Source organism: Stegastes partitus, unplaced genomic scaffold (assembly GCF_000690725.1).
Source record: "Stegastes partitus isolate 25-593 unplaced genomic scaffold, Stegastes_partitus-1.0.2 Scaffold234, whole genome shotgun sequence".
Taxonomy (NCBI): Eukaryota; Metazoa; Chordata; class Actinopteri; family Pomacentridae; genus Stegastes; species Stegastes partitus.
Genome location: NW_007577965.1, coordinates 493,344 through 515,593, shown reverse-complemented (window position 1 = coordinate 515,593; position 22,250 = coordinate 493,344). Strand labels below are relative to the sequence as shown.

Here is a 22,250-nt window from a genome sequence, read left to right as displayed (position 1 = left end):
GCGCTTCATCTCTTCTTTCACCCTGCTAATCTCCTGTTCTGCCCTCATCTCCTTCACTCTTTCTACTGCCGTATCTACTGTCAGCAGTCAAGTAGTGTCACTCATTTTGTTTTCTCGCTCGGCACTGAAGCTGTTTATTGGCCAGACGCAAGCTGCACAAACTCACAAGCACAATAACGCACAAGAACGCCGAGTAGCGCAACACTTAACGCGGCACACAGATGAAAACACACCTTGCACACAAGCGAACGTTGAACAGTGTAAATGATTAACAAAGCCAGCAAATGCACACGCACACCCTCTCATTTATCTCTCCAACACACTGCTACGGTATCCTTTCAGTTGTGAGGTGTACATGTGTGTGTGTACACGGTGACACTGGAGAAGAGATGCTGCGAGTCCACAGAGGGATAAGATGACAGACACCTGATACACACTTGCTTTCTCATTTAACCTGTCCTAGAATACCTGCTGTTTCAGGTTAAAGGAGGGCACAGAAAAAGAGACAGACGGGGGTGATGGGGTGGTTAGAGTGAGACAGACAGACAAACACACACACATATGCGATGTATCCTCCCGACTGACCACAAAGCAACCGCAGACAGATAATAGAGAGGAGGCATGGACACCTTTCCTAACCAAGGTAGGAGAGCAAAAGAGAAGAAAAAATAGAAATAGGGAGACCTCCCCCCCCCCTTTTTTTCCGGTTGAGGCTGGGTTATTGGCAGCAGTTCAGCTTTTTGTTCTTAGTTTCCTCCCTTCTACCACCCTCTCCGCCATCTCCCTTCCTCTATGCCTCTTGTACTCCATGAAGCATTTCCAGGGAAATGCAGGCACCATCTAAGCAAATATAAATAGTGGTCATAAGGACTGAGGTACTCCTGTGGTTGTTGTAGTCGAACCAGTGTGAAAAGAACTCATTATTTACTGTCCTCCCCTTTTCCAGAATGGGTCAGCCTCGGTCACGCTTGGTTACTCAAAATTTGGACATCTACCGTGCACTTTTCGCTCGCAATGCACGTTTTGCATTGATTTTGTATCAGCGTGTCGGAGGTTCTCGTCATGCACTGTAAAACTCCGCACTCACGAGTCTGCGCGGCTGCACGAGTGCCACAGAAAGACATCGCTGAACCTGACGAATTGATTCTGATACATCATTGTTCATAACGCTGCCAGCTGTGTGAAGAGGCCGTCATCTCCCTGTGTTACTGCTGGCCTGCAGCAGGGGGCAGCGGTCAGGAAATCAGCAAAAGCATGGACTCTGACCTCTTATGCAGCTCACAAGCACAAGAACTGCGAGGCTTCAACCTTTTACACACAGCCCTTCTTCTGATCTTCTTCCCCACTGATCAAATAAAGATAAGGATAGAGACCAGCACAAAAACGAAACCCAAAGCATGCTTAGTTCTCAGCTCATTCGATACGCTCTCCCTCCCTCTGGGCTCACAGGGCAGCGTTCAGGACTACTCTCTCTTCCTCTGGGTCAGCAATGTAGCAACATGGATTCAATTGCACAAAGGCTGCCCGACACCTGAATGCAGGCAGATATGGAGCCGCACATTCCTTTCCAGTGGTGATGTAACCATCAGATAAGGTCAGAGCGCAGCGGAGGAGGTCATGGATAATATGTGACTAAGTGCTGCAATCACCCAACTGAAAGGCACTTTGCAAATGAGTCAGCATATATTTACTGACAAATATGTGTGTGTGTGTGTGTGCGTTGTAAAAAAAAAAAAAGATCTGGATGTAAAACGTCGCACTCGTCAGTTCTCCCGGTCTGATGTCCCTCCTGTCGTGTCCTTTCCTTCTGCTGGAGCCTCTCGCCGTTTGAATAATCTGAAACTCGCGAGTGGAACTTCTCCCTCATAGCGAACTGGCTGCACTACTGGGAAAGAACACCCTCAACAGGCACACCCAAAAATCTCCCAACCCACCGCACACACACATATACAGGAGCAAACATATACACAAACTCCATGCAGGCACGCACAGACGCACACAAACACGCTGCCCTTCAAATAGTTTTTCGCAGCCTTTTATTTGGCTGCACGCCCGGTGGTTAGAGTGTTTCATTTTTCCCTGTGTATGGAACTGGGCAGCTGTCCAGACAGACACACAAAGAGAAAGAGAGAGAGAGGGAGAGAGAGGCATAGAGAGACAGAGAGAGAGAGAGAGAGGAGGGGAGGAGGGGGGGAGAGAGAGGAAGGGAGGAGGGGGGGTTACTAAAAGAATGAGAGCGGCAGAGAGAGAGGGGGGGAGGAAGGAGAGGACCAGCAGAAAAACAAGAAGAGAGGTGCCTAGACTCGTTTACAACCAGTTCCCTCCGAAACCTTATGATTGATATGATCCCCTCTTTCCTGTCTCCCTGCCTCACCTTGTCACACACTCTCCCTTGGTTTTGACACCACACTGTCTTCCTCCGTGGCCTCGTGCACTGCCTCCCCCCCTCTTCTTCATCGCCTCCCCCCCTCATCTCCTCGTCCTTTTCTTCTTCTTCTTCTTTTCTTTTTTTTTTTTGCTGGAGCTGACCATTCTCCTCCTGTGGGAACTACCACCCCCACCCTCACCCCCTCACCCGCTTCTCTCCAGCTCCCATTCAGAGCGCTGCTTCCCTCTGATCTGTGTTTCTGACAGCTCTGCACACACACACACACACACGGACACACACACACACACACACACAGCTCCTCTGCAAACAAACACCATGAATACTAACAGGGCTTTGTATCCACAGCACTTAAAAACTGGGGGAGAAAGAGGCGGGTGGTGGTGGTGGAGGATGGGAGGGCAGAGAAAAGGAGGGAAAAGCGATGGAGGAGAAAAGAGGAGCTGTGGCACTGTGTTGATCTTGTGGCCACTCTCACAGACCTCCCTCCTCTCCCCCCACCCTCGACTCCCTCCCTGCCAACCCCCCCTCCCCCTCTCCTCCTCCTCCTCCTCTCATCCCCTGTTTCTCGTTCTCTCGTTCTTCCCACCAGTTCTCCCGGGAATAAAGACTTCCATTCATGCGCCTGAGGAGACCCACAGCAGGGGAGAGAAAAGAGGGAGGAGAAAGGGGAGGAAAGAGGAGGGGTTGTCAAGGTGGGACAGTTTGTGGGGATCACTGGGATCAGGCCCGCTGCCTAAAAACCGTGTGTATGTGTGTCTTGTACGTCTGTTTTCACTCAGCATGTGCCGCCTCAGCCTGGTGCTTTGCTATCTCCGATCTGGTGGCATCTGTGCCAGACAAAGCATCTTCTGGGAAAGTTGGGTGGGAAAGTTTGGAAATTGGGCCTCCATTCAAAACTTCCACTCCTGGGCTAATGCTGCAATTCCAAAAGTATGCGTGCAGCCTGCAGCCACAGTAGTAAGGAGGGGGGAAAAAAAAAACGATGTTGATTATTCGTGTCGAAAACTCACTTTTCCTGCTGCATATCCTTCCCTTACTGCTATTATGTTCCCTCCCTGCTGCGCACGATCAAGCTTTCGATCTACAGTGCATTCGTCCTTTAGATAACTGTAAAGCACAAGCCAGATTTAAGGCACAGCAGTAGGTCTCAAGTTAAACGTTCCCTCCTACGTCCACAGCAGTAATCCTTCAGATTGGAGTGCTCCTAAAGATAGCAGCGAAACACCAGAGAGTCTCCTTGTCACACTCTCTTCAGACACGCTCAGAAGTAGATGACTCAATTTGAACAAAAGCCCGTGATTGGCTGAACCGAAGCATGTTATTACGGTGCAATTGGAGGTTTTCACCCGCTCGGTAATGACAGACACATTTACATGCTACACAAAGTGTACATCTAATCCCCGCTATTAGCATTAATGGTGTGCACAGGCATACGTGTCTCCTTGCATGTGAATAGCACTAAGAACTAAGAGTTTTTTCATAGCGATTATTACAGCGATTAAGCGGCAATTGTTCCTTTTATGGACGTGGCCGAACTTCCAGTGACAGCACTGCAGTCGGCACACATGCTCATCACAAAGAAAAAAAAAAAATACACAAGCACAGAGGCAGGGCACACACCCACGCTGCCTTTCTATGTGAGCAGGTCACATTCTGGTTGGGATGCTTCATGTCTAGACAGAATGCTGTTTAATCAGTGCATCTACCGGGGTAAGTAAATTACGCACCAATACAGACACGTGCGCAATATAAAAACCGACAGAATGTGTCGTTGACTGCACTCTGTGCACCATATGACCCAATCATACCACTTCTGTACAACAGGAAACAATTAACAGCCAATGAGCTGCTCTAAATCCTAAGGGATGACTTCCTGTGTGGAATGATGGGTAATTCAAGACAGAAGCCGTGCTGAGATTAAACACTTCCTCTCTGGCAAACAGTGGTCTGCAACAGCAAAAGTCCCACTCGCTGATCAGTTATTCAAAAATAACGCGTCATCTGGTCACTGGTGTCAAATCACAACCGCATCACTCGCATTTTTCTGCTCACTGAAAATCTGAACGCCAGAATGACAATTTTCCGATTTCATACAGCAAAGCTAAAGAAAGGTATGCTGCACTTGAAAACTGAAAATGAAAACTTTTTGTTCTATTTGTATTTTATATTTGTATGGGTGTTGTACATGCATATTTCCTCTGTATGACACCGAACAAAAACATAAAAGCAGCATGCGCATGGTCTTCTGTTCTGAGTTGGAGAATTTCTTTCTGTGGAAAAGATTTAGCCAATTGTGAAGAGAAAGGTTTTGAGCTGTTCACCTGATCTCAAATTGTCATATGACAGACAATCTGTCACTAGATTTTCAAGCATTTCCCAAGCAGCATCTACAAACTCATGAACTCTACATGCTGCAGATGTGTGATACAATGTGATGAAAACCGTGGATGAACTAACTTGTAATTTCTGGTCTATGACCCCCCGGCTTGATCTGCCCTTTATCATTTTTAATATAGTGCACACTTGGTTGTTCCATGACGTCTATTCTATTGTAGATTTACTGTGTGTTAACAGAACAAATAGCACTTTGATATATATATATAGTACTGAGCAGAGGAATGACAGAAGGAGAAGGCTCGAGAATGATGCACAACAAAGGCCCACTACTGTAAACTCTATCCACACCATGACGCCAAAAAAAATCAACAATTTCAAAACTCACTTCAGTCATTTATCAAGCAAGAACGGCCAAACTTTCCGCATTGCAAGGTGGAACATTTTTCTCAATTGTATATCAGTTAAACAAATCTTTAGACTGTTGCTTGGACTAAAAAGAACTTTGGAGATGTTGCCTTGAGCTATTTGAAATTGTGCCGGCCAATTTTCATGATGTTCTGACATTTCAGACTGAACAATTAATTATATCTTCACAATAATAACAATAAACATATCAATCAACAATCGAAATAACCATTAGCTGCAACACTACTTCAGAGCAAAAACTCTTTTCCAGCAAGTGCAAACAAATGTTATTCTAAGAATTACTACGTCCTGAAGAATGATGCCGGCGTCTGCGCTCCAAGTTTGAAGTTTGCAAAGTAACAATTTCATAACTCGGCCTGCGTGTTTCTGTGAACATCGCAAGTCCTCAGATGATCTCCAGCTTTGAAGAGCGTGGGGGAGAAGGCCGGAGTTAGAGAGCCGCTGTAATGACATCCTCGGTGACAGGGAGAATGGGCAAAGTGAGACACAATAGTCTTAACCAATCAGACTGCCTGCCTCCCCTCAGGCCCCCTCTCACCAACAATAACGCCTTTGTGTGAGGCTGCACTCCACTCGTGCGTTCACATACGCACACACACACACACACACACACACACACACGCAGACCAAAGCACAGCATCCTACACTTTCTCAGACAGTCACAAAGAGAGGTGGGTGAAGGAGAGCAGCACATCTAGAGCTGCATCAGTGCGTACACAACTTTGCCAGAATTAGAGTGTGTGTACTTTGGCGAACAACCTGGCTCTGTGTGTGTGTGTGTGTGTGTGTGTGTGTGTGTTTGTGTGTTTCCTTCCAGGCCCGGGCACATGACTGCAGCTGCCCCCTCGCTCCCTCGTCTAAAGCAGCACCCCTCCTTGGTGTAGGTGAGAGGTCACACGGAGTGGCATTCCTCTCGGTCTGAGAGCGAGCGAGCATTACAACCAGCAGAGGGGGTTAGAAAGAGAGAGAGAGAAGTGGGGTGGGGGGACCGAGTGGGGCAGAATCCACCAGGGGTCAAAAACGCAACAGAGCAGGGCAGGTAAAAGATGAGGAGCGCAGGGCGTTCGCGAGTGTGTATCTGTGTGCGCACGCGAGCATATGTCTGTGTGTGCCGAAATGGACCAGTAAACAGAAGACCCTTGTGGCTCTTCCCTGCTTCATAAACACAGCTGTTTGTTTAGTCTGAGCCGCCCCAAGGGACAGACACGCAGACAGAAGGACAGACAGACACATTTATATCATTTATTCATGTCTGCATCCATGCTAAAGAGACAACGAGCATAAATAAACAGCGGAACTACGGCGAGATTATTTGTACAAAGCCGGGTGCAAAGACATGAAAAGCAGCAGGGGACTGGGCAGAATGACACGAGAGAAAAAAAAAAAAAACACATGGTCTGATCGACACACGCCTGGACGCTTTTTAATGATTTGTATGATTGCGTGTTTTCAGTGCAAGTATGCTTTTTAAACCAACTAAATCCAAATGTTAGAATCAGTTGTGGTCATAAAGCTACAGGAGTAAAACCCTAAAAGTAAAAGATATATAAATAAAAACAGAAAGATGTATTTTGAGAGCTGGACACTGTCACTACACACATACAGACACACACACACCTTCTGTCGGGCGCGTCCCAGACAGCTGATGGGGCCATCAGATTTCACTGACAAACACACTTGTGCTTAAAGTGAGACATAGTGAAAGTCAATACTCCGCGCCTGCTTCTCCTCTTCTTCTTCTGCAGCTGAACATCAGCCTCTATCCCTGCCGGACCTTCTCTCGAAACCACAGAATCCATCCCTCCTCACACACACACACACACATACACGCTGACTAACCGCAGAGGGAGAGGCTCGATGGAGCCACACTAACAAAGCGACCACCATGAACACATGATGCTGTGACTCAACATCATCTATGACCACAGAGGACATCAAACATGGCCGTCCTCCAGATCATCCCCACAGTCAAAGTGAGTCAGAGTCAACCGCTGTCCAAAAAACCTAATTCAGGCCTGTATGTTTTCTGTAGAGCTTACTCTTGATTGATGTATGCAAAAAAAAACTCCATTAACCACATTTTGCATCATTTCTACTGTTGTGTATTTAAATTATTATCAGCTGTAAGCCACAGTGAGAGAACTTTTGGACACTATTGACAACACAAAATGCCTTCATGTTCACTTCTAGCCGCTCCCTGACTGAGCCACTGACATTTCTCTAAATGCATGTAGCTGCCTCAGGTCTTTATTAAAATGTACCTTGAGCAAGACTGGCCATTATACTCAGCCTACATCTGCCATGAAGAGGAACAGCAACCCACTGGGACTGGACACAATAGTGAATGAATAGGGCTTGACCTTTGGGACGGATTGAGAAGATGGTATGTGTGTGTCTGATTGAGAAATTAGCTACAGTTCCAACCAAATGGTCAACACAAATACACACGCGCACACACACACACATGTGCACACACGCACACCAAAATCCAGCCCTGAGGCTAAGAAAGCAAAGGCCAGACTCCAGTTGTCTCAACCCTGACCCACTCGCACAAACAAACAATACAGCACACACACACACACACACACACACAGACACTGAGGCTTACACAACTGTGGAGTTCAGCTATCACCTCCACTTTTGAATGTCCAGCAGGGTCAAAGGTCATCTCTTCTTCTGCCAGCCTCCTGCGCTCCTTTGTGTGGCGTTGTGTGTGTCTGGGTGTGTGCATGTGTGTGTGTGTGTGAGTACATGTGCTCACTGGGAGTGACCTTGCAGAGTCATTCATTGTGGATATGCTGCAGCACCAGCACTACTGCAGAGCTAATTGGGGAGCAGTCTTGCTTAGTGTATGGTAGGGTGTGTAACTTTGTTTATCAACTATTGCTCATGAGACGATAATCAGTTCAGACAGTCAGTGTGTGGGGGGTTGATGGGAAAAAAAAAGTCCTCATGATGTCAACCATTTAAATTTAGTATGAAGACTTGGTTTAAGATGAAGTTAGTGTTAGGTTAAGGAGAAGAGTTAGGGTTAAGCATGTAGTATTTATGTCTAGCATCTCCAGGAAATTAATTTAAATCAATGTGATGTCCTCTAAAGTGTTAGAAATCCGACTGTGTGAGAGAGTGTGCGTCTGGTGGAAGAAAGACAGATGAACAGATTGTGTTTTGTCTGGACTTTCTTAAGATTTGAGAGATACTCAAGAGCAGATCAGAGGTTAGATACGAAGGATTCGTGCATGTGTGTGTCAGTGTGGGTGTCGGTGTGTGTTTCAAGTGTGCACAGGGTGTGTATGGGGGTCAGACACAGATGGACAGCTGGTGTTTCAGCGGTGCTAAATCACTCACCCCTCCCCAGCATGCAAGCCCACATGCACACAAACACACACACACACACACACACACACACACACACACACACACACACACACATATTCACATGTCCCATCCCCCATCTACTACAGGGAAACGCCCCTTAAAGCATTCCCAGTTCATACTCTCAAAGACTGCACACTGAGGACACACACACACACACACCCACACACCCACACACACAGATACCAAAATAAAAGCTTGCTTCTTTTACCCACATTGACAGACACCAGAAAAAGTCTAATATGACAGTTTGGTCAGGCCATATTAGAGGTGATCATTCATGTTCATACATATTCATACATCCGTCAAGGACTGCTCTCTGTGGGTAAGCACGGTGCTTCACACACAACCTGACACACACACACACACACACACACAAGTATACACGCTCCTATTTTATGAGCTCATCAAGTCCCTCAGGTCACCAACCGCCATCTCAGCCAGGGATGAAAAAACTCACATCAAAAGGCTAACCATTTCACACACGCACGTGCATGCGTTGCATGCGCACACACTTGGCGTGGCAACTGTGGCAGCATTAATTTCCTTGTGAATGCACTTGACTAACACATAATAATCCCAAACACTGCTGGGAGACCACCAAGCAACAACACACACACACACACACACACACACATAGCCAGGAGGACCACCAAGCAGAGGGGCTGTCAAGACAAGATAAGTGTGTGTCTAGCGTCAGGCTTTCGCATGCACCCGCTAATAAACACACACGGAAGTGTGCACGCACACAACAACAACAACACACAGCCTGGCCTGGACTCCTGAAAAAGCTCTGGCTTATCTCTCCCCACAGATAGTGAAATGGATTAAGAGCCACATTTGGCACGTCCAGGGAACTGGACAGATAACCAGGAAAACACTCTCTCTAACTGCAATCACTGCTCAACATGATTTGTGCGTGTTTGTGTATGTGTGTAAGAGACAGAGAAAGCGAGTGGATGTGTTTTAGCTAGCGCGTGCTTCCCCATGTGAAGGCATCGGACCGATAACTGCGCGTCCGTGTGCACGAGGGCATGTGTGTCTGGAGGAGTGATGCAGCGGTTGACCCAGGACCCAATCCATTAAAACACACACATTCATCTTCCAAACGCACACAGCGTGCCCAGACAAAGAGATGTGTGTGAGAGGACGTTCAGCATGTGTGTGATGTCAGCTGGAGACAGAGAAGGGGAGCCCATCATATCCCGTTAATGTGTGTGTGGGTCTGTCCCTCTGACACAAAGCGCTTGCTCATTGACTCCCCTGGTTACAGATGCCCGCTATGAAGATGACAGCGGGGCGAGATTCCCTTTAAGATGGGGGGAAATTACATCTTTTGCTCTTCTCTTGTTCGCTTATTCACGACTCCATACATAATACATCCTCAGCAGTTCACTTTATTGTGAGCGGCCAATAAATCCATGCCATTATGTGTCATCATTGACAGGTGCAGAGTCACATGACTAGAACTTCTGAGTCTATAAAACGGGATGCATTGTGGGATCGTGCATTGCCAGGGATGCTGTGGCTGTTTTTCCATCAAGTGCTGATGAAACTACATGCCACATAAATTTTACACTCCAAATTTAAACACTGTAGGAGGTAAATACAGCACTATAGAATAAATAACATGTGATTTCACAGCCTATGTGTACATCCATTTCCTTAGTATTTACTCCGCCCTGCCACCACTGTTAAAAATGTGAGCTTTTACATAATGGTTATTTACATCTTCTCACATCTTTTTACACTATCCGACGCTGCAGCCTGCAATGGCAGTTTTCTCACATGGATAATGTAAAAGTTTCATGTTATTATAAGTCAGAGGAGGATAGGAGTTCTGACGGCAGATTCTCAGGCTGCTACAGAAATATAAAAGCACTGTTTCCATGTCTTTCTTTGCACCATTCTGCATGTTTGCCTTCTTATCTGTCTGTCTGTCTTTCCCCTTCTCTGTCTATTAGAGTCAAATCTCTGTCTTAATGGGCGTCTATTGTATCCTGCCTCTCCCCCTCCTCTATTCACCACACGCACATACACACTCCCTCTGAGGGGGCCCCTTAACCAGGCTCTCCATATGCCTGACCCCCACCTCCTTTCTCCTCCTCCTCCTCCTCCTCCTCTTTCCACAACCCCCTTCTCCTCCCCCCCCCTTTCTCCTGCTCACACTCTGGCTTCTGCTCTGTTGCTGCCGCTGCTGCTGCTGCTGCTGCTGCTGCTGCTGCCCCACACTGCCATCTGCTACAAGACAACAGAGGGTGAAAGAGGGAGGAAGAGGATGAGAAAAGAGTGATGGAAAGAAGATGAAGAAGGGAAAAAAAAGGAGCGCGTGAAAAGAGGGAAGACGCGAGGGGGAAGAAAAGATGGAGGAGGAAAAGTGTGGAAAGAGGAGACAAAAAAAGATAAAGGGAGAAAGCGGGAAAGAGTGGATGTGGACACAATACAACAGAGAGTAGAGAGGCTGTCCATCTGCTCCCCCCTCCTCACCTCCCCTCCCCTCCTGACACACAGCCTCACATACACCACAAAGAGAGTATTTAACCTCAACACACACATGCACACACACACACACACACGCACACACACACAGAGAAAGAGAGGGAGACAGAAAGCAGCCCAGCCTCTCTCTTTAACCCGTTCCTCTCCACTGAGCCTGCCTGTATTACACCCTTGGGGTGGCAGGTGATGGGTAGATGGAGGGAAAGGATGTAGGGGCAAGCAGGGGGAAGAGGGATGGGGGGGCTGGAGGGGGTGTGATTGAGGGACAGAGCGTAGGGGATGAAGGGCTGAAACTGATCTGAATCAACACCAACACATCCTCCCCTCCTCCCCTCCCCAAACCTCAAACCTCAATAGAGACCAGCTTGCTGCCCCTGTCACTATGACAACCTCTGTCAATCATACTGTAGCAGTGGGCTTCCCGATGGGGGCCGATGGCGCTAGATTAGGAATCGCTGCCCAAACATCAGAGCGCCAGGCTCAGCTCGCTCAGCTTACTAATGGATGTAAACACTGACATTTTTCAGCGGTAAACATGCTTTTTTATACTTTATTTACAGGAAGGTGACAGCAGCTCAGGCCGTCTACTTTGTGGTAAGAATACACATCTTGCAGACAACTGGCTAAAATTCTGGCTGTACATGATGTTAAAATCTGTCAGTGACAAAGCAACAACCATAAATTTCCCTTCCAAGCCAATGTTCCAATTATTTGAAAACCCCAGCAGACATAAATATAGAGCGATCCTTCCCAAATTTCTTGGCTATGAATCTTCACGCAACCGCTTGTCACCAATTGTAAATGTCTACAATCAACCGAAAGCTCCTGGAGAACTAAAATTATCCAGTAAGAAGGGACTGAGATTAGAGGAAAAAAGATGAACCCTTTTGGATTTATCTTTCTAACCCCCAAGCTTGGAAACTGTAACGTAACGTACAACACATTTGTATCCAGCTGGCTTCATGAGACGACAGGGTGCAGCCTCTAATTGGCTGAATGTATTTCCTTTCATTACATGATTTTAGAGACCTCATCTTTTAGAGAAAATGAGAAGAGATTTTCTGTATAAAAGAGGTGTTTTTTTTTTTTGCATGAGTTGCTTGCCGTGCACAAATTTCCTCTCGATAACAAACCCTTTGATGATGCGTCAAGCTCCTCTTGAACGCTGACCCGAAGCCGACATCGAGTGGAGAGAAAGCTGACCGTGCAAGACGAGGTTATTGGTACGAATAACCATCATGCGGCCCCATTAGCTCACACTGAATTTTGAGTCGAAACCACAAGAACAACACAACAAAAACACGAGCCAGCATCGTGTTGACAACATGACGCCTTTACTCCTGCTGGGCCTGTTGAGCTCAGTGACATGGAGATGGCTGTCAGGTCTGGACACACACACCACTGTGTAGGTCAACACACACTGCAAACACTAGATTCCCCCAAGGACCTGTACATACACAGTGTGACACACAGCGAACACCAGTATAGTGTGTAAGGGGTGTGATGGAGGAAAGGGGAGGGTGGAGGCAGTGACCCACAAGAGCTGATTTCATTAAAGGAGAGGAGAGGAGAGGAGAGGAGAGGAGAGAGGAAAGGCCACTGTGTATATGACCACAAATGGAGAGAGCAGACACCAGCTGTCACTTGCTTATGTCAGCCCTATTCTCAGCTTGTATGTGAGTGTGTGTTGTGTACGTGTGTCACTGTGTGATCTCGGTTAGACCGGATTCAATTACAGAGCAAACTTTGACCCCGTGTAACCAAGCCGGGAAAGGAGCTACTGAGAAAGGTACAGAAAGAGGTGGAGTGTTTGAGAGCGGTCAATTCGTGATGCTGGGACAGACAGAAGCAGTTTTTCACTCACTGGAAACTTAAAACTTCAGAAGACTTACCCTTTTTCTGGGGGGTCCTCGTTCTTCATCCTTGGGGCCCCGCCCTGCTGCTGCCCCGCCTCCCGTTCGTCCCTGCCGCCCTCCTTTGCCCTCTCCCATCGGAGGCCTGATGGTCATCCTGATCTCAGGTGGGCAAATGTAGTTCTCAAGGCTCTTGGGGGGCTTCTTGGTGCGTTTGGTGGTCTGTATCTTCAGCTTTAGACTTCCTTCCTGGAAACTTGCTTCCTTGATGGAGAACTCCTGCTCCTCCATAAGCCCCTCCCCCTGTTCTTCTAGCCCCTCCCCTTCACTGATGGCACCGTTAATCACGTCATCGCCGCGTACCAGCCCAATGCCTCCTGCTCCTCCTTGGTCCTCTACATTCGGCCCCACCCTACCTCCCTGAAGGTCCGCCTCTTTGGGTCGGGCTGAGCCAACCAGATCCCTTGGCTCCATCCACGCTCCCGCCAGAGCCAGTCAGGATGGGGGAAGCTGTGGCAGCCAGCCAATAGGAAGATAGAGAACAGTAGTCTGTCGGGCTGGTCGGTTGTTGTCAATCAGCTACTGGGGTTGGGTTGGTTGTCCCACAGGAACACAGCGAAGCCAGGGACAGTCTGTGGAAAGAGCAGGTGAATGACATGATTAGGGAATAAAGGGGTGAAAAAAAAACCTGTCCTGTCATCATCATAGCTTCCATTCCATTGCTAGCTCTCAGCACAGGCCTGTCCGCTGTCATCAACATCACTGCCTGCCTGTTAAGTATGAAGACAAACACACAAGCTCATCACAGAGCTGCAGAGGCATGCTGCCAGCCTCTCATTTGCATTTTGTACCTCGCATAAACAAACTCATTTTTTGACACCCACTACCACTTTGCCTTGCTCTCTCTCTCTCTCCCCGCTCTCTTCTTGACTCACTCTTTGCTAAATCTTCTCTCGCTCCCTTCTTCACTAATTCTATCCCCACTACAGATCTGAAGCGGAGCCACGCAGACACTAGAGTGATCAGTGCAAAATAAGACATTCCTCTTCTCTGCTCTAAAACCAGGCTGAAGTTAGCCTGAGGACACAAGACAGAAAAAAGTGAACGAAGCTGACTTCTGTTTTTTTTCTTTTTCTTTTTTTTCTTTTCACCAGAGCAGAGAAGGAGGGAGGGAATCACACAGGGGGAAAAGGAAAGGCAGCAGAGAAAGACGGAGGGAAGGAATCTAAATTCTTTCCCCAGATGTGGTTTACGAGCTGGTCTGGAAAAACCAGCGTCTGAACTGTTTTACACACGCATGCAGCAGCGTTGCAACACACATGCATGAAAAAAAAAAGCCATACACTTATGCACAGAAATACACATCCAAATGACAATGTTGCTGTCAGAGAGTACACTCCTGCACCCCTGCTGCTATTCCTGCTCTCTAGAGAAAAGGTTGTGGTCGCCATTTCTCAGAGAATTTAAGGTTCTCTGTTTTGGATCATTGCACATGCAGGCGTAGATATATATTACATACTCACACCAACATACACACACACACACACACACGTGCACTCACACAGGCCTACTTACACACAGGCGTATAAACAGAAAGCAACCAAAACAAACACTGGACTACACTTCTCACTACAGCTCCAGGGAATCCCATCAGTCAATATGACATGAGGCATGACTGAGCTGGAAGTGGGGAATGCTGTCTCACACTCTGAGCTTAGCCTGACACCATTTACACTGATGTGAACCCAGACTAGACCACTACCTGCGGACGTGACTCAAGAAAATCCTTTTTGCTTGCTGCGGGCTTACCTGCACGGTTAGTAGCGCATACCGAGAATTACCTGCAACCCTACACTCGCTGACTCTGTTACTGTAGGCATTTTACATGATCTGTATGTGTTTTCTCATTGTGCACTCCTGTACCAGTCCACGCTACTGTACAATCAGCTGATCCCCATCATAATACCCAACAGGCCTCGCAGCACATGCTTACAGTGTGATTGAATAATCATAATCCACAGTGGTATTCCAGCAAACTTGTCAGTGTAAAACTGCACACAAACAGTGTCCAGCCCTGAGGTCCAGGTCAGCGCTTGGTCATTTTGTTTTTCTTCTCCGTGTCCTAGATTGAATGAAAATGAAAAGACTTGTTTCTACAAACCCTCTCTTTAGCTTTAAAGTTTGCCAATCTGAAACCACTTATAAGGGTTATTGATGTAGGTCCTGGTTGCTCAATGGTGGTTAAGTATCGAGAAAAAAAACTTCAAGGACTGTAACAGTGGTTTTGCATGTTTGAGCTTATGAACTCCAAATTGCTTATACTTATTCTGTTAAGACTACCAAAATTTTCCAAAGCATACAAAAGCACTTTCAGATTCATGTTCTACACTGCGAACTGCAGCATGAAATGGAACTTGTTTAAATCCTCACCCTGTTTTATTTGTGCATACTTTGGTGATACATTTCTGCAGAAGTATTTCGCCGAGAATTATTCCTTCTTGATGCTTTTTTTTACTGAAGTCCTGATTTTAGACTTTAAAACTATTTAATGGAAGAATGCACCAAATTCCCATTATCCTTTTCATGAAGGCATTTTCTTTTGGGTTTGATTTCTCAACAACAAAGATTTCAAGTGCAAGTCTGAAATCCAGATGTCAGAGCCTCTTTAATTTGATCTTCCACTAAAAAGAGCCTTCAGAACAGACCCTCCTCACTGCATAACCACGCAACGGCAAAAAAAAACTAAAAAATGGCAATCAATCAGTAACACTGATACATAAATAAAGGAGGGAAAATGTTCAGTTTGATGGATTACCTATCTCAGGAGTGATTTCCATATCCCACTAAAATGAATTAAAACCACTGGCTGCCTGGAAGTTAGGAAATCATTCCAAAAACCACCATCATGGGCGTTCGATGACTTGTGAGAGTTCAAAGTTTTACAGGCATAAGCAAAAAGACAGCAAGCCCAGGCGTAGTCCCAGTCCAATCTAGCAGTGCCCACATGACCCTGTTTGGGCCTTCAGGAGCCTCCCAGTCCCTAATGTCAGCTTGGTGACTCGCCCTAATGGCATGTGTGAAAGCCACCCTGGCCATCATGTGACTGAGGACAATGACAGGAAAAAGAGACAGCTGCCAACCACAACATCACACACACACACACACTCGAAAAGGAACCCATCCACTTTGAATGGTGCTCTTACGGCGTAGTACCTCTTTCCGACTATCGCCCGGTATGACAGCAAAATGGCATCATGCATTAGTACAATCTTCATTCTGGGCCATTACTGCATAAACTACTTAGCTGGGTCATGACTATTCCTCCTTCCTCCCCGCTCGGTGCCCTAAGCGGTGTTAGTTCTGTTACTGGCAGACAGGCTGAGAGTTTATGTAAGACTGACCCCTCCTCGGGCCTCCCTCACTTACTTAGCCTGAGCCTCACTGTCTCCTCTCTCCACTCTCACTCTCTCTCTCTTAGACACACAAACACACTGATACACACACGCATACGCACCTCGACTAGCCTCAGACAGCAGGGTGATTGTGAGAGGCCAGACTCGCTGCATAAATAGCTTTATTATGTTCTCAAAACTGCCAGCGCTAACCAGCTTCCCTCTCAAATAGCATAAGGTCATCCCCTGTGCTGGATGTGAAAGGCTGCGAATGAGACACTCGTCCAACGCTTTGCCTTGTACTTTTACCGACAATTATGATAAAGCATCGATAATGGAATACAGATGGACAAGAACAGTGATGGCGAATGATGCAGACGCGCAGACAAAACAGAGGTGGAAAGAGTCTGAGCGCCAGTGAGAAACACAAGAGAGAGGAGAGGGAGAGATGGCAGCAGAAACACAACCTTTTAAGGCTGCATACCCAGCAGCCCAGTGCCTGAGGTGGACTCACAAATAGCTCATACACACAGATGCACGCTCGCACATTCACACATCCACAAGCGCACCAAACAGCCGTGTGATTGCACAAGGTGAAGATTCTCTCTTCTTATTTTTTTTTTTTTCCCTCCTTGTTTTTGATGTGAGTGTGTAGTAGAATCATCCCTGGCTGTAGATGAGTGTCGTAGTGAGATGATGAACATTGTCTGGCTGCCATTTTCATTTTTCACTTATCTCTTTTTGCTCTTTTATTCGGCGCTTTGGTGAAGGGCAGTCGTATAAACCGACGTTTCTCGGATCTGAGGTTTCGTTGGAGACAAATCAAAAAGGAATCAGTCCAACCTTCTAGTTCTCACAAGTCCGGTGGGCACAAGCATGAGCTTTCAACCCGGATGGCCATTAGTCCTCTGCCTCAGAGGAGAGCAAGGTGAAGTGAGCCATCGAGGGGCATGTTCTGTTTGTTTTTCTGAATTTCTATTTGGACGTGAAATACGAAATAAAACCGTTTCTCTGGCGCGGAGGACACAAGCATGTGTTCGGCTACAGGGCAGCTAAAAGGACAATCATAAAATACCATGTGTGGGACAGCCATAATTGAAAATGATGGCCTTGAAGCCACTTGGCGCAGCCCCGCACGCACACATCCTCTGGATGAGCCATATGCCAGGTAGCACTAAAACCATCCTCACCTAACTACCCCGCAGAAGCAGATGAATGTTAAACCATTTTAACTGCAGCAGAAGCCACAAAATGGCTGTCAGCAAAAACACCTCCCCTACTCCCCAACTGTCTTCCTCCTTCCCCTCACCTCACTCCCCCCCCAACCTCTGTTCTCTCCCCTCTTCTCCGTGCTACCTCTTTCCTTTACCCTCCACCTCCCAGCCCTCCCCTCCCCTCCCTCCTTCCCTCTTTCTGTGTGCTCTGCCAAAAGGTGCTCCAGTGCTGATATTCTGTTAAGAGAGCCTGCCAACAGTTAGATTTGTCCTTGGATCCCGTTCACATTCCCTCCTCCCCCCCTTCTCTGTGATCCTATTTCGACCCGAGGTATCCAGCCCAGAAGGGGATACACCTAATCGATTTCTCATGCTTTAATTTAAAGGTGGCATGGGCATCTCGTTACCCAACAGGGAGCATAATAGCCCGCTTCGTACTTTTACGCCACAAAAAAAAAAACGCTGCCAGGTTCAGGGGAGTTGAAACTGTTAACAAGACAAGATCGATGGTTCCATCTGAGACTGAATCACCTCTATTATCCATCCCTCAACCTCATTTCTCTCCACCTAGTCACGCACTTCTATTACAGTTGCCCCTCTTCTCATGCCCTTGTTCTCCTTTTTTTTTTTTGGTTTCTCCATTTCCACAACTTCATTCCCATACATCCAAGAGACCCGAACATACATCCACGCTTTCCTCGACTCTGTCAGGCTCAACTATTTATCTCCTGGTGCTCCGATCTTACATGATGTTTCCTAACACGTCTGACAGACATGCGACCACTGACTTTCAGCCCTCACCTTCCTCCACATCAAACCACAGCGAAGCCACTCTCTTTTGGCTGTTTCTGGAACCCACGTGAAACTGATTCTGCTATTGATAACCAGAGTGGAGCAGCGCTGGCTTTCACCGGACCAAAGTACATGCAATGTTGAAGACACATTTGCACATGCTGGCGCCCGGCGCTGATATTGAGGTCTGTAGATAAATAAACCGAGGCAAGGCTGAGAAAGAAGACACACTCGGGAGCATTGCACTTCCAACATGTTATCATTGCACATGTGACATTCGCTTCCACCAGAACAAGCTGGAAAACCACTGAACCGACAACATTTTTTTCCATAAAAATACACAGCTACATGTGACACAACTCATGACAGACTGAGAGAGTGACAACCATCTGCTGGCTGCATGTCACAGCCTGTGATGCTATGTGATGGACTATCAATGTCAGCGGAGATGCAGGCGGTCCAGTCGAGCAGAACAACATGTGAACTCCGAGTGTGAACAGCAGTGGCTGAGCTGCTCCTTGATCAGTGTAGTGGACACTTCATCCCATTGGCCTAATTAGCTGTTTTATCCTAAAGCCACCTAATTACCCAAGGCGCTGCACAATAGTAAATGGATGGAAGCTGGAGTGGCACCAGTGTTGTTTGTGTGTGTGTGTGTGCGTGATTGCGCGCGTAGTGGTGCGTGGAGTAGCTATGTGCGTGCGTGCATATGTGTGTGTTTTTGGTCGATTTTTTTTTTTTTTTTTTTGCTGGCATGTGACTACGAGCAATTTCGCACACTTTCAACGTAAAGGGATCCCAATCGAAACAGGAAACATGCATACAAGGTGGAAATAGCGCACACGAAGAAGAAGAAGAGGAAGAAGAAGAAGAAAAGGGCAGGTTTACAGCATTAACACAGACATGAAAACATTTACAGCAGAGGTGTGTATTCAGGTGTGGAATGTGGCCAGTCAACCGGGGCTACTTACCCATGTCTAATGTTGTCACACACTTGGCTCGAACGCGTAAATATTTTATCAAGATCATTTACAATCCATTTGGACACATTTTACGCAAGCGACGGATGGGATGACAGCCTCCTGGGGAGCTGTCAAACGGTGCCGGAATATATGTATATATATTTTTTGACAGAAAACCCCGAGGAAAATGGCGTCAACGGTGCTTTGGAAAGAGAGAGAGAGAGAGAGAGAGAGAGAGAGAGGGAGAAAAAAAAAGAGGAGAAAATAGGATTTGCAGCCGATCTGATGACAGAATCAAGGTAGCCGAACGAGAAGAGGGGGGTGAGGAAAGAAAAAGGAAAAAAAAAATCCAAATCGGAAACTTGGCGCTTGTGTGTCCAAATCCTCGCAGATCTTTTTTGGAGAAGCTCCGGGGTGGATTGACTCGTGTCGTGGTAGAAGCCGCGGCGGTGCAGAGCGGTGCGTCTCCGGTGCCTGTTTTTTTTTTTTTTTTTTGCGGGATCGTTGGTCACTCGGGGAGCTGCGCGGCGCTGAGATCCCTCGCAAATCCGCTACTCGGCTGGTAGGGGAGGAGGAGAGGGGGAGGAGGAGGAGGAGAGGGAGGAGGAGGAGGGGGAGTAGGACTATTACTGCAGTCAAAACAAGCCCGCATCCGACTACAAGCCCAAATCCAAGCTGGAAGGGAGGAGGAGGAGGAGGAGGAGGGGGGGAGAGCGACGAAAATTTCAGCCACAAGACCGCGCTTTCAGCCGTCAGTCCGGAGCATGAGGCTGGAGACGCCGCTTCAGGTTCGCTTGTTCCGTCGCCGGTTGCACTGGATCAAGGTTTTTTTTTTTCTTCCTCTCTTTGCCTCTCTCAGTGCTTCTCTCTCTCTCCTCGCTGCTTTTCCGATCGGTGAATGTCAGGTCCCGGAGCTTGGTGTCTGGTAATGATCTCACCCAGCAGACTGAGAGCTCTCTGGCCGAGCGGAGCGCAGCCGAGCAAGAGGAGAGAGGAGGAGCGACATCGCCTCCCCCTGGCAGCAAACGAGCGCAACGCTGCTCCTTCTCCCCATAAAAAAAAAAATAAAAAAAATACTCCCTCCTCCTCTTTAATTCCCAGAGCTTCTCTCCTGTGGGACTGATCGTACATGCACGGTGTTATTTTAATGTAATGCAAAAAAAAAAAGGGAAAGCAACATCTGGCAAAAAAAAAAAAATTCTTGTTGTTTTGACTGAGTCACCGCTGCAACAAGCACAGAGGTGTTTTACACTTTCCCCCCCTCCTCTCTCTCTCAACAGGTTCAGGATACATGCCTGCACACAGAACAGAGTGTGAAATAATTATTCTAACATAAATACACAGCTGGATAACGTGTGGTTGTACATAGGTCTGCAGATCTTGGCTTGAACTTGCTGGAAATATAGAAAATTCAACAGACAGCAGATGTTAAGCTCACTCTGGTTTGGGTCAATCTCCAACAGAGCCACCATGAAGGGATAATAGTCTAATATCAGAAAGTGCCAGAATCCATTTGAACATCCAGCAGAATAATTCAAGAGGCCTCACTTAACATCAAATTAAAAAAATTCTGTTAGAGGAATGATCTTGGCAAAGACAGAACATAGAATTAAATTCCTAACAAAATATGCAAAAAAAAAAAAGGCTCAAAATGAAATAGATGTATATTCACATGAACAGCTTTATCACTCAACTGGACGAAGATAGCTTAAATATCAGCATTATTTCCACAGATAATATAAAATTGAATAGAAATAATAGTAATTCAGTTCATCAGATTAAATCAAAGATGTAGAGTATAGGAAAAATGTGCTCATCGACAACACAAACCCATTAAATTCCTCTGAGCAGTCATAACTAAGCCTTATCAGATGCTTTTCTAATGCGTATTCTTGGGGGTGTTTTGAACATGATGCATGTTGCAAACCCGTGGGAGAACCAATAAATATAGTTTTTCACCTTTGTCTTAATAGGAAATGGTTTTACGCACAAACCGCTACTACTGGAATGACTGGCCGTGGTGTTATTCAACTGGCACGGCGTAATTTATTCCAGTTTGACATGTCTGCTCAGTGAGACAAAAGTTGCCACAACCCACTTTGCCGAAACATTTTCTTTAGAGCAAGACAAGGTGGATGTGTGAGTGGGGCTAAGTGGATGAATAAAGGCAGATTCAAAAGTCGGTGTGTGTGTGTGGTGTGTGTGTGTGTGTGTGTGTGTGTGTGTGTGTGTGTGTGTGTGTGTGTGTGTGTGGTGTGTGTGTGGCTGGTGCTGTCCCCTTAATATGTCAAAATTACAGTGGGGTGGAAAACTCACATCAACCAAGCATGAACAGGCACCGCACAGTTGTTCCATTAATGAATCTTTGTCAGAAGTTATGTTTATATTCGTGTCTCCATGCAAAACTTGACCTTCCTTGTATGGAAAACATTCTTTAACATTAACAAGCAATGCAAATGATGCCAGATGACCTTTCTCTCTTGGTGCCCCACAGTTACTAGCTGTTACTCATCTCTGGCATGTGTGTGTGCGTGTGTGTGTGTGTGTGCGTGTGTGTGTAGAGCACCCACTGGGAGATATTTCATTAGCCAGGGTGCTGATTGTGTGCTCAGTAGCATGTAAACACTCAGCACAGTTTCGAACTTGTAGTTAAAAATCTGCAATGCCATCAGCCGTCTGGATGCTGTTGCTTTGCACTTCCCCTGCTGTGGCACATTGACTAGATTCACAAATGTGTTATGTGTGTGTGTGTGTGTGTGTGTTTGTGCATGTGATTTTAAGTGTGTGGAGTCTCGATTTCATTGGGCGTGTTTTCATAACAATTCCACAGCAACTCATTTCTGCCCATTTGCTCATTTCTCCATGTATGGGCATTGGGCCAGTATTGTATTCCTGCATGTGTGTGTATTTGTGTGCACTTTTACTTTTATTTTTATGAGAAACAAATGCTTTGACAATGATAGTAAGTTGGAAAAAAAAAAAAAAAAAAACTCGCAATGACAACATTAATA

General features: G+C 46.6%; 1 protein-coding gene and 1 long non-coding RNA gene across 2 annotated transcripts in view; one reads left to right on the top strand and one right to left on the bottom strand.

Moving 5' to 3' along the window:
• setbp1 (SET binding protein 1) overlaps positions 1-20,148 on the bottom strand; it is a 34,901-nt gene extending 14,753 nt beyond the window's left edge. Inside the window, exons 1-2 of the mRNA XM_008281487.1 lie at positions 19,249-20,148; positions 12,919-13,511 (exon numbers count right to left, since the gene is read on the bottom strand). Coding sequence (XP_008279709.1) covers positions 12,919-13,353 — 435 coding nt within the window. The 5' untranslated portion in view covers positions 13,354-13,511; positions 19,249-20,148. The remainder of the gene's footprint in view (positions 1-12,918; positions 13,512-19,248) is intronic.
• LOC103357090 (uncharacterized) lies at positions 19,939-20,333 on the top strand. The gene is made up of 2 exons (XR_520175.1): positions 19,939-20,027; positions 20,145-20,333. It is a non-coding gene; the product is annotated as an uncharacterized LOC103357090 (long non-coding RNA).
• The last annotated feature ends 1,917 nt before the right edge of the window (positions 20,334-22,250 follow it).